This window comes from Bidens hawaiensis, unplaced genomic scaffold, assembly GCF_021521415.1.
Source record: "Bidens hawaiensis isolate Kalapana, Puna unplaced genomic scaffold, B.hawaiensis_p1.1 tig00038241_1, whole genome shotgun sequence".
NCBI classification, from domain to species: domain Eukaryota; kingdom Viridiplantae; phylum Streptophyta; class Magnoliopsida; order Asterales; family Asteraceae; genus Bidens; species Bidens hawaiensis.
In genome coordinates, this window is record NW_027496722.1 from 21,383 (window position 1) to 34,001 (window position 12,619).

Consider the following 12,619-nt stretch of genomic DNA (forward strand, 5'->3'; position numbering starts at 1 on the left):
ACGCTCCGGCGTTTCCGCCTTCGGCTGGGGGTTGTGACAAAAATGACCTCTGAATCTCACGTTTTTATTTAAATTTTGACTCCGTTATGTTGAAATTCTTTTTCTTTAACGTCTTTAACGTGTCATTAAAAAAATATGTGGTTTGTTCATAAAACCATAGTGAGTGGCAGTTCATATTTTTTATTTTAAGGCCAAATTATATTTAAAAAACAAAATAAAAGAACTCCTGCAAGAAGACAGAGCCCAACAGCAAAGAAGGAACAATACAAAGGCAATGAAACAAGATACAAAGGAACAATACAGTTATAATGAAAAATTAATAAAATTAAAATGACACCATTTCTCCCGATCTATACCCGCTTTCTTGTTTCTGTGATGAATCCAAAGGAAGGAGATTCTTTTGATATCATTTACCAACTTTTGGTAAGACCTAGCGTTAACTGTGACTCTAAGATGTCTTTTACCGAGAGTCGCCCTCCAAGACTCGGGATCTTAACCCATGATTGAATCAAGGATCATACCAAATTGGCCCATTTACATTTCACTATCTCGCCATTACATGTACCGAGTTCTTTGGTTGCTCTCCACATAACACACACTTGCATCAATTAAGTTAATTACATGTATCTACAAAATAAATAAATATTTAGCCGGCCCAACCAAGACGTCCAACCTTTTTCTTCTTCTAAACTTTAGTTAGCGGCTCGTTCGGAATATGTTGTTAAATATATTCGTATCGTATCGTATCGGATTGAATCAAATCGTAAACCACCATAGCAGATATCATATTTTTTTTTATTTCTTATTAAAAAATTAATAAAATAGAAATGAAATTATGAAGTATGGGAGAAGGTATGGGAGTGGTATTAGCCACTTGGGCCTAAATAATCGTGCTCATGTTACTTTCGTTTTGTTTTCTTTCCAACTATTAAAATATATATTTGAGAATTGTGTGCTCAAAGAGAGATGGTGGCCAATTGGATCAAACCGATCTATCCCGAACTGATCCAATCACGACGACCAAATTGATAACCTTCATGCATTTTATTTTATTCTATGATATGCATTTTGAGTGAATTTCTATATTGTGATAGTTATATTATTTTAACGTTTATTATACTAACATGTGGGTTCACGTGTCTACACTATCAGATTGATTCATCTGGATAAGAGTTGCGGGTCAAATTGTTAGCCATTGTTTTTGAAAAAGATAAACCAAAGTGGGTAAGTTGGTTGGTTGGTTGAATCCTAACTACATATTGTTTCTTCGGTTCAAAATCATTTGTTCGTATCTGAAATGTTTCAGATGTTAAAAGATAGTTTATAAATAGTATACGTATGCTGAAGAAACACTAACCGGACCCCGGGCAGATTACGGGTAACCTGGGGGTTAGATAGCTGTTTCCCACGAGGGGTTAGACCCGGCAAAGATGGTTCTTCTGATAACCTGCAAAACAGACACCGTGAGCTTGTCACTGAGAAGGGGGGGGGGGGGTTCCTCCTTGTGACCACCCTCCGGCGTGAGAATCAGACTAGATTGCTCTTTAAATATAAATGTATATTAAGAGATTGCTAGAGCAGATATCAGGTATAATATGATAAGATATGTTAAGATGAGATGATCATACCATTTGTGGTATTTATAGCCGAAGGTAGGTTTCCAAGGAGGTGTGGCCTGCTGAATAGTATTCCTGTTCCACCAACAGTGGCCTACGCACGTGCCATGCTGGTAGTTGGTGGGTAGGCAGCGGCTGATAGTGACCAGGCCTGCTGTGTACTATTCCTTTTTCACCAACTACAGGCTATGCACGTGGTATGTCAGGAGTTGGTGAGTAGGTAGCGGCTAATAGTGACATACAGTACAAGAGCATGCTGCTCGCCATACTGTTGTCAATGAGCTGTCGTATCTTTGGACAGATCTTTTGCCCATACCTCGTCAGGTACAGTAAAAGATCCTCAGTATCGTACGGACTGGCTCATTTGGGCGGGAGTATTCCCCCTCCCGCCTTTGTGCGGGACTGTTCCCGGCTTGCTCATTCCTTCTTCAGGTGACTGCTGAATTATTATGAGAGTTAAGCCTTGTGCGTGTAGCCATGCTGCGCGGGTGGCCTTCCCTGATGGCCGGTATCCGTAACTGCGGGAACAGGCGGAGTACCTGGAAACCATTGGGAGGCGTTTCCTGCGGGGACAGCTTGCGTACCGCACGTGAGGACGTCACGTCTCTGAGCATGGTGGGTCCTGCTGATCCAGTTGGTTTCTACGCAGACGTTCCTTTAGTTTAGTCTTGCGGGTTCAACCGCGCAGACGTCCGTTAAGGAGTCTTGCGGGTTGAACTGCGCAGACGTCCCTTTTCAAGGTGAGTCTGTGGGTCCAACTGGGCTCTGCTGGGACCTAACTCTTCATATGCATAACTGCATATATCTAAAATAAAAAAAGTAATAAGAAACCGGTCGAATTAGCTTCAATGATTTATTCCAAATTTCAAACGACTGTTTTTAACAATATAAAACTCAAACTGATTAGTTTTTTTATAGCCATTTCAGTCAGTTTTAATGGTTTATAACTTCAATACACGAGTCCATTTGAACTATATACGTTATTAATTTCATACATCAAGCTTATACATCTTCAATGATCACATCAATTTTGAAATAGAAAATGAAATTCCACTTGTCACGTTCATTATATATGTGTTATGTTGGAGACTTGGATCATATGTTTTAGCCATTAGGCGAGAAATATAATATACTATCATGTTTAAAAGTAAATTTGAAATCAGGGTATGTTGGCCTGCTGGGGTAGTTGATTAAAGCCATTCGTTGAACTCAATGCACTATTATGAGATTGAAAGACGAGGGCGGTAGATATTTTGGTAAATTTTAATATTTTTTTAATCAATTTTCTCATCATTATATACACATAAAATTAAATATATGTAGTTAAGTAATACTAAAATGTTTTCAGTAGAGTATGTGTTGCATTTAATGTTATGTTATTTTTGTTAGAAAAGTAAATACTGATAGTCAAATATGCATAGGGGTGCAGTATTGTTATGCCCCCCCCCCCCCCCCCCTCTCCCTCTTACCAGTTTTTTTTCTCACTAGTGTAAAGTTACTTGTTTTCGTCTGAAAATTTTGACAACCCCGTACGTGTTTTCGTCTAAGCCTTGCCGAATATGCATGTCAACTATAGCTAAGTTAAAAAACTAAGTGAGTCGATGTTTACTATTATTTCACTAAGGGCAAGGCGTAGTGGATGCAGGTTGGGCTCGACCTCACCGGGACACCACCCCCGCATTCTTGGGCTCAAGAAAACGATTTCGAACGGGGCAGCCTTGTCGATCGCCCTGATGGTCTTGTGACAGTCATATGACCGCCGTTCAAAGATAATTAAAATCCAATCTATAAATTAACCAACCAATTAACATTTTTTTTCACACAAATTCATCCTTTATTCTCTCTATTTACCCTTAAGCATCTTATTTTCTATAGCGAAGAAACAGAGAGCCAGTAGTTCTTGTAATCCCGAATCAAATCAACAAGTGCCGCCTCAAATTTGGGTCTTATGCACAACAAATACCGCCCTAATAACTCCACCAACACCAATCCTGGACCAATCTCCAGGATTTTTCGAAGTCAATTTTTTCCCGTACAACCGCTTTGCAAACCCTCCACTCTACCAACACCAATAATTATACTAACGCCCACACCCACACCCAAGCTACTCTAACTACCGCCTACACCAAGAGTCAGATGAATGCAACAACAACGAAGAGTCGGATAATATAATAAACGAAGAATCAAACGAATCATCGGAGCCGGCCCCATGAAATGTAGAAAAAATGATAGGGAAACAGAATGTGAAACCATGCTTCGAGATTGAAAAAGTCACGTTAGCTAGGGCTTAGGTCGCAATATCGGAGGACCCGAAAGATGGAAATCAACAAAAACACGACTCGTTTTGGGAAACAATCCTTGACCATCTAGCCGCGCAACTTGATTCAACCGAACGTACCGTCCATCAAATTAATTCAAAATGAAAAGATTTGCATCAAAAAGTGAACAAATTCAACGACATCTTCAACGGGTCGACAAAATGATCAGGACAAGAAGGATTTCATCATGGCGTCACTATCCGAGTTTAGGAAAGAAATTGCCAAAATAGGTATTCCTTATACAGAGGCATGAGAGCATTCCCAATGGGTTCTTCATACCTATCTCCATTTCTAAAATTTAGAAAAATCAACTAAATAACCACTCTAACCCATTCTCTATCTCTAAACTCCATCTCTAAATTTTAGTGAAATGGTATAGGAAGCCTCCAAATTTAAAGTGTAAACACAACACCCCATTTCCAACTACCATTCTATAAATATATATTAAAAATCAATTTATATTGAAAATGATAATAAGACAAAATAGTTAGAGTTAAGATTATAAATGGAAGAAAGAGAAAAAATAATAAAAAAAGAATATAGAGATGGGAATGGAGAATGGGTTGGGGAAGGTTTTTAAAAAAAGATGCATAAATTAAAAAAGTTGTGTGTTTTAGTTAGATTTTAAAGATGGAGATAGAGAACCCATTGGGAATGCACTGAGAGGTTGTTAGGACTCGTATGACATGGAGCCCCATTCCAAAAATGGGAGCTGACTTTATGATGACCTAATTGTCAAACGAACAAAGACACCAGCTTCAAACATGTTTACAACTTCTTCGGACGCCAAATATCTAAACATCAACATCAACTTGGGCCTCTATGATAATGAAGACCCATTCCCAAAAGAGCCGAAAAGACCAACCCACAAAGAGAAAAAAAAATGCATCATCAAGCAGCAATCCAAACGTGGTAGAAGTCATAACTGACTTCACAAGGAAAGGGTGACCATGCTTGACTCGAATGAGCCAAAGATAAAATAAACAGGAAGTTAACCAAAGAAAAATCGCTAAAAACAAAGCCGCGCAACTCGGTTTTTTAAAAATGGAAAACCAAACCGAAACCGAAAATTCGGTTTTTCAAAAAAGCAAAAAATAAAACCGTCGGTTAATGCTTCAGTTCGGTTTTTTCGGTTAATTCAGTTTCGGTTCAGTTAATTCGGTTTCTTGGTCACCCCTACTCTCTTGGGAGGCATAAGTCATAACCCTCTCCGAGTCTATGCATTGGACCTATTTTAGAAGAACTTAAATAATTGTCATAAAAACTATACCTTTCAAATATTATTTTCGTTTATACTTTTACCCAACATTTACATTCCACATCACAGAATTCCATTAGTTGTTTAACTTTAAATTTAAATGTTTATTTGATTTATTTTACAATAATTAAATAACTTTTTGCCTTCTTACTTTCTTCAATTCGTCAGCTAATAACTTGAACCGTATCATTAGATGTAATGGGCCAGAACCCAGAACAACCCAGAACCGTATAAGGATAACTATTAAGCGGATCGAAAATTGGTGGGTCAGTCTTGGTTTCAAACGGGTCTTGCAGGTCGGGTATGTCGGGCTTTGAAGTTGGACTGTTTAATCAATTGTGGGCCATCGGGCCGCTTTGTTTATTCCGGTTGCAAATGACACAAAACAATTTGTTTATTTGAGCTGCAAATAAACCAGCAAAATCCCAAAAAGCCCAAAGAAAATCTATTGGGCTGCAAAAAACTGTATGAAATGCAAATACAGAAATACTACAAATCCTGCGAAATCCATAAATTCTTTCAAATAACCAATGTTTGTAGAACCTTCAACAGACAATTAAAAATCCACGGTATAAAAAAATTCAAAACCATTAAAAAATCAGTTTTCAAATTTCAACAATATTTATGAAGGATATGATCTTTGTTTCACATATGGATGAGGCTTAGATTTGAACAACGAATACAAAGTTTGAAGATAAGGAAGATAAATCTTAGAGTTTAAATTAAATGGTTAATTTATTGTTAAGAGTTGATTGTTGGAGTTAGAGATAGGGTATAAAGTTTATTTTATTATGTGTTTGAGTATTATTAGGAATTAGAGTTAGAGTATGAAACAAGTTAAGGTTTGTATAATCTGTAAACGTTTAGTGGGTCAATAAAATGTGTAGTTAGGTTGCAGTGTGAAGGGCTTTGACCCAAACGGATGGCGGAAGGAGAGAATGAGTACGGTGCGAACTATGTCGCTTAGACGACAGATCGATCCGACCAACCATTTTGTGGAGACGTTTGTGGATACAAGAATCAGGATACAAGGCCGTGAGTGTTGGCGAATGATTTGAATTCATGGTTATCAAATTCCCTGCCTAAATCACAGTGAAACTTTTTTATTTTCCGATTAAATTGTGTATGAATTAATTGGTGAAATTTGGGAAATGTGGTGAATGTATCTGATTTATATTTAAGGGGATATACCCATACAAAATGTGTACAATTATCTATTAAAACCTTATAATACTCGTACCCAGACTTATTCAAACCGATGAAGTCTAAATATTACAATCCAATAAATCAAAAGGTGCAAAAGTAACTAATTTCGAATCAGAAAAAGGTAATCATTTGTACTTTGGACAATTGACAAGCATAACCAGAACTACTGATACTAGACTCATTACTAGAAACAGAAAAACGAGAATGAGCCAAATGTATAAATGGGTTGCATAGATGTCCAGGGGGTATGGATCATGGAAGACCCTTGAAGGCTTCTACTGTTGGGTTATGAAGGTCTTTGGGCTGGTTTTATTAGGAGGCCCGGCTTTGGTTTCTAATTGTGTTAACCCTAATCATGCTTATTATATATATATATATCACATCATGTAATTGTAATATTTGTTCTGAGCTAATAAGAAAACCTAGTTGCAGCCTGTGGACGTAGGTCCCCTCGCGGGGACCGAACCACGTTTAATTCTTGTGTTGTTTATATTTTCGTTTATGCGTGTTTATCGTTGTGCATATGTGTGTTGTATCGCTTACGTGCGCCACTTTGCCAAGGAAATACGATTGGGGTTCATCTCATGGAGTGTTGGTGTGGCATGTATTGGGATAACAGAGACAGTGGGAGTTAGGCATAGTCGACTTGGTAGGCTGCATGGAGGTGGGGACATTTGAAGAGTCGATGTCAAAAGGTTTGGAATTTTGCTTCTGAGAATGTATCCGGGGTTGATGCATTAGGACCCAGTGAAGGCAGTGAAGACTCTTGGGTTCAAGATTCTTGTATGCTTTATTTCTTGTTACTCACTTCAATGAAGCATTGTTGAATCTTTTAGTTTAAGACTTTTGGAAGATACGATTTTCGTATCATCGGAAGAAGTGAACCAACTTTCGAGTTATAAGGTCTTGGCTCGCTGAATCGGGTATAGCTAAGGGGTTTCAGTTTGCAGACATGAAGCCTAGAGCCACAGGGATGTCAGCTTTAGCGTATTCGAGGTCTGAACATGTCCGGGGTTTTGATAATAGTGGAAGCATGCGGTGTGTTCTAGGTTCGTTTCCAAAGGGACGCTGGGTTCGGAAGACCGGGAATTCGAATGTGAAAATATCTCCTGGTAGAGTCTGCTTATTTGGAGAGTGTTTATCATCTGGAAGTCTTTGGAGCTGGCAGTGTGAGTAAGTGAGGGCCGGTTAAGATTGAGGATGAGTCATAGCAGGTTTTGCCATGGCTGGGTCGTGATGACCGGATTGGAGCTCTCAGGAGCTTCAATGGGCCCTTCAGGTAACTGATGAGAAAGGCTGCTGCAACTAGGGTGGATTGGTAGAAATTTTAGTTTGTTCCTAGAGAACTGGAGGCTTGAAGAACTTCTATTGTTGAAGTTTTAGCTTGTTCTTGGAATTGGAGGCTGGTAGATTTCTGTTACTGAAGATTACTTACGTTACTGGATGATTGTGATTGTTATTTGCTTGGATGGCAGGCTGGAGTTTATCGCAAGGCCTTCAAGTGGGAGATTGTTGGGTTATGAAGGCCTTTGGGCCGATTTTATTAGGAGGCCCGACTTTGGTTTCTAATTGTGTTAACCCTAATCATGCTTATTATATATATATTCCATCATGTAATTGTAATATTTGTTCTGAGCTAATAAGAAAACCTAGTTGCAGCCCATGGACGTAGGTCCCCTCGCGGGGACCGAACCACGTTAAATTCTTGTGTTGTTTATATTTTCGTTTATGCGTGTTTATCGTTGTGCATTGTGTGTTGTATCGCTTCCGCGTACCGCTTTGTTCCTAACATCTACGTGGCAGGCTCCCTCCTTCAAGGGTGACGGAGGAACATCACGCCGCCGCCAAATGGTCACGCGTGAAATGATGAGAATGAGGGTGGTTATGCACATCCTTTGAAGGATGGTGGAGGGCAATCTAATGAGATTTTTTTCCTTTTCTTTATATTATTAAACAATAAAATAGTAGAGAATGATGGAAAAGAAGGGAGTGAACTATAGCACCAGTTGAGTAGCGAGGTTGAATGATGATGAAAAAGCTGAGTTGACTTTGAGACGGTGCAGACATGATGAATGATGGAAAGTAAGAAGAATAACCCATAACACATGGTTTTAGAGTAAAAGACTAATGTAATATAAAAGTAAAGTTAAAATGTGTGACTTGTAAAGAAAAAAAAATAACAAATCAATACCATGATAGCTTTAAATTATAAAATAAACTATAAGTTATTAAAAACCAAAACTAAACTTGATTCAATTCTCACCCAATCCACAAACTCTTACATCACCTTCCATAAATTTTACATGTGTTTTTCATCTTTCAACTTCAAACACCAAACAAAGGGTATAAAGATAATGACATGCAAGCTTCCTTGTTGACATTTGGTCCCTTTTAACAAACACCTCTTCACAACTTAAGGGTTAGAAAATTTAATCTTTAAACATGTTGACAACGAAATTCAAGAAGATTCAAAAATTATGGTTACGGGCGAGTCCTTCAAATCGAGGGAATGACTGTGCTCACTTTCATAAGTCACTATAAGCATCGACGGATCATCTAAAGCTCTTTCAACATGTTTTCTTGCTGGACACCCTCTGACGCTGCTACACTTGTAATAACCCCTATAATACCAAATAAAATTAATTATATTAAATGAGGTACACTAGATAAACCATAAACAGTGAAAAATATTTTAAAATGGAGAATCAAAGCCATCCCATTGTTTTATAGAAAAGTCAGAGTTGACTTTCTAGATACCATTGACTTTTTGTCTTTATTTTAATCGGTTGGTGCGTAAGTTTTGTACCAAATATTATTGTGACCGAAGATATATATTATTAGACCTTCAAGTTAAGACTATTTAAATACATAATATTTAAAAGTCCAAGCAACTCGCATTGAAAACCTAACCATTAGTCAATCCTTTTAACTTTTGGGCCGGCTCCATTATCCTAAGCTAATGAAAATAATAATAAACTGATAACAAAACTATCCCGAGTTATGACTCGGTGAGTTGGCCAATAAACGAGTGAGAATCACTGAGTTCACGGGTTCATAAACTTGAACCCACCCAACTATCCGAATCAAATAAACTCGGCCGGTTTTAAATAAATGCGGCCCTACTCATGATTCGGCTTTAATTATTTACTAATGTATATACGGTTTGAAACTCATAAATAATCGTGCAAAGTAGACTGTCCATTTGAAAATCGGTATCGTTTACTACTTGAAATTCATATGTAGTGTTTGGTATAAAGGAATGAAGGTATCATTCCAAAGGAATTGAATTAAATATGTTTGGTTGTCCTGCATAAATGAAATGAATAATTCCAAAGAAATGCAATTCCTTCCATTTAAAGATTTTTCATTCCTTGAGATTGGGGTAGCGTTTGGTATGCAGGAATGACAGTAGGAATGAAATGATTCATTACGTGGGAATGAAAAAAGTGATGTTTGGTTGCTCAATGGAATGGAATCATCCATTACACATAGAATCTCATTTCATCAAAATCATTCCTTCCAATCCCCTTTTTTTTTCATTTCATTCCTCCTTCACTCTACTTTCTCAACAACACTACCACCTAACAACCACCATCACCACCACCATTGGCACCACCACCAACTCCGCCGACACCACCACCGCTGCCGCCACCATCGCCACCGCCACCACCATTTTTGTCGCCGGAGCTACCACTATCGCCATTGTAGGTTTTTTTTTTTTTGTTAAAAAGTATTTTCAGATATGAGTGTTTTTATTATTTCTATTTCATTTCTATAAATTTTTTGGATACCAAACAATAAAAATTAATAATTGATTTCATTTCTATAGGTTAACCAAACAATACAAAGGAATAGTAATGATCCATTTCATTCCCTTGTCTATTCAATTCATTCTCCCATTTCATTCCGCCTTCATTCCATTACCTCTAACCAAACATACCCTGGGTGTTTTTTTTTTCATTCCTTCAAGGAATGAAATGAAAAAAGTACAATAATAATAATAATTAATATTATTTTCTTATTTTATTATCAGTATTATTTTTTCTATTACAATATAATTATTATCATTATTTTTTTTATCGATGCTACTTTTCTATTATAATATAAATATTATTGTCATAATTATAATTATAATTATAAGTTTATTTATATTATTATATCATTGTTATGTTGTTTTCTCTATTAATTGATGAAAATAGTATGTATGTAGTTTACTATTTAAAAAAAAATAATATAAAGTGATGATTAATTTCATTCCTATATGGTAACCAAACAAGACAATGGAAATGAAATTCCTTTGTTCATTCCATTACCTCGCTCATTCCATTCCATTCCCTTATTCATTCCATTACGGCATTGCCTTATACCAAACAGACCCATAATCTCTCTTTATATAATGTTCACTATATTTATTATTATTTACTTTTTATTATTTTAGTAATATAAAGTTATGACTTCTAAACCTTCAAACCGCTAAAACCGAATCATACAGTTTTCTAAAACACTAACTTCCCTTTGGTCAAAAATTTCGTTAAAACCGAGCAAATCGGACTTTAAACAACCCTAACACAAACTAGCAACAAGGCATTACCTTGGATGTGGTGAGCCTTTGATCGGCTTTTGACCGTACTTCCTCCATGAATAATCGTCCGGTGGTATATCCGCCATTTTCAGGCTTATTGCCGGCACTCTCACAACCCTCTTCATCCTTGTTTTCCTAAAAATAATAAAATTTACAATTTAAAATCCCCATTATATAAAAAAAATAAAATTAGGGCCGGACCTGAGTTCCGTACCGTTTTTTAGAACAATGGCAACGACCGGAAGAACTGGTGCACTTTGCATGAGAATCATTAACGGAATCACACTTCCGTTTAAACGATGACGTCGACAGATTAGGGTTTCCAGCAGAAGAAACCTGAGACAGATTCGTGATCTGAAACCCAGAAGACATCGACGGCTGTAAACCATCGGTATCTCCGGTCAACGACGACATAAACGAAGTCGCCGGAGATGCCACGGCGACTGCAGCTCCGGCGAAATTTATAGTAGTCGCCGGAGTTGTCGTCATCCGGTTCTGAACCGGAGACGGAGAAAACACTTTCTCTGCCACCGCCGGAACTGTTACCGGCGCCGGTGCCGGCAAATTCGCCGGAGAAATTATCGGTTTTTTGTGTACTGTGACAGGCGGATTTGAAACTGAAACGGGTCCTCGCCGGAATCTGGCGTGGCCGGTGGAAGTCTGGTCGAGGAGTGAGATGAATTTCTTGAATTTGGTGACGGCGATATCGGCGACGGCGACGTAATCGGTGGCGGTGGAGTACGACGGTGTACGGTGGGGATGGGTGGAGAGTAAGGTAACTAGTTTCTCGAGGCTCTGGAGGCCGGCTGTGGCGGCGTCCCGGACGGCGATGTCTTCCATATTGTTAGCGCCGGTGCCGGAGTTTAGGTATGAATTCATGAGCTCAACACGAGCCATTAATAATAATAAGCAGAGAATAAATGATGGTTTAATTTGAGGAAAGTCAAAGAGTTGATGCGGTGGGTGTTGTCTGGTGGAATTACGGGTTTGCCCCTGTACGACTATTTGTGGTCAAAGAGTTGGGCCAATGGTGGGATTACTTGTGTAAAATGACAGGGTTTTATGTTTTTAAGGAGAAGACTGCAGGAACGGTCATGATTGAATAATAGTCAAACACCGTGTCGCCATCGTTAGATTTATTTAAATAATTTCTTTTTTAGAGGCCAGATTTAATTAAGAAATACAAAGGAACTAAGCAAGAAGCCGATGAAGCACAAGAGAGAGATCAAAATTAAAAGATTGTTATATCTGCGTGCCTTCTCATTCATTTACAATTCTCTTTAAATAGAATAGAGGAGGAGACATGTTCCAATACCAATACAAATATAGAAAAGATAATAAGATAAATCAAATACAAATATAAACTAATCTATCTTTGATATATATCTTCTTGCATATCTTAATCTTCTAATACAAAATAAGCTACAAACTAGCAACGAGCATCACTTGTAAAGTAAAAAATGAAATAAATATAAATTTGCATCACAATTCTCGGGTTATTTTTACTCTTTTCTATCTATTATCCACACAAAGAAAGGGATAAGTTTTAACGTTACTCACCATCATTATAATCGAATACCTTCTTTATTTAAAAATCAGTTAATTCCTTCTTTTCCAAATTAACCAAAGAAATATCATC

At 37.6% G+C, this 12,619-nt stretch overlaps 1 protein-coding gene across 1 annotated transcript; it reads right to left on the bottom strand.

Annotated features, from left to right (window-relative positions):
• Nucleotides 1-8,635: 8,635 nt before the first annotated feature.
• On the bottom strand, nucleotides 8,636-11,848 carry LOC143590251 (putative WRKY transcription factor 7). Its single transcript, XM_077070790.1, has 3 exons — nucleotides 11,195-11,848; nucleotides 10,990-11,115; nucleotides 8,636-9,019 (listed from the first exon to the last, which is right to left on the bottom strand). The coding sequence occupies exons 1-3, from the start codon at nucleotides 11,818-11,820 to the stop codon at nucleotides 8,857-8,859; spliced, it is 915 nt and encodes a 304-aa protein (XP_076926905.1). The 5' UTR covers nucleotides 11,821-11,848; the 3' UTR covers nucleotides 8,636-8,856.
• Nucleotides 11,849-12,619: the final 771 nt, after the last annotated feature.

Excerpts from the sequence above, each read along its gene's own strand:
- LOC143590251 (XM_077070790.1), bottom strand. The coding sequence starts at position 11,820 with ATGGAAGACATCGCCGTCCGGGACGCCGCCACAGCCGGCCTCCAGAGC. Across the intron at positions 11,116-11,194 it reads TGCCATTGTTCTAAAAAACG|GAAAACAAGGATGAAGAGGG; the intron begins GTACGGAACTCA and ends TATTATTTTTAG. Across the intron at positions 9,020-10,989 it reads AAAGGCTCACCACATCCAAG|GGGTTATTACAAGTGTAGCA; the intron begins GTAATGCCTTGT and ends TTGGTATTATAG.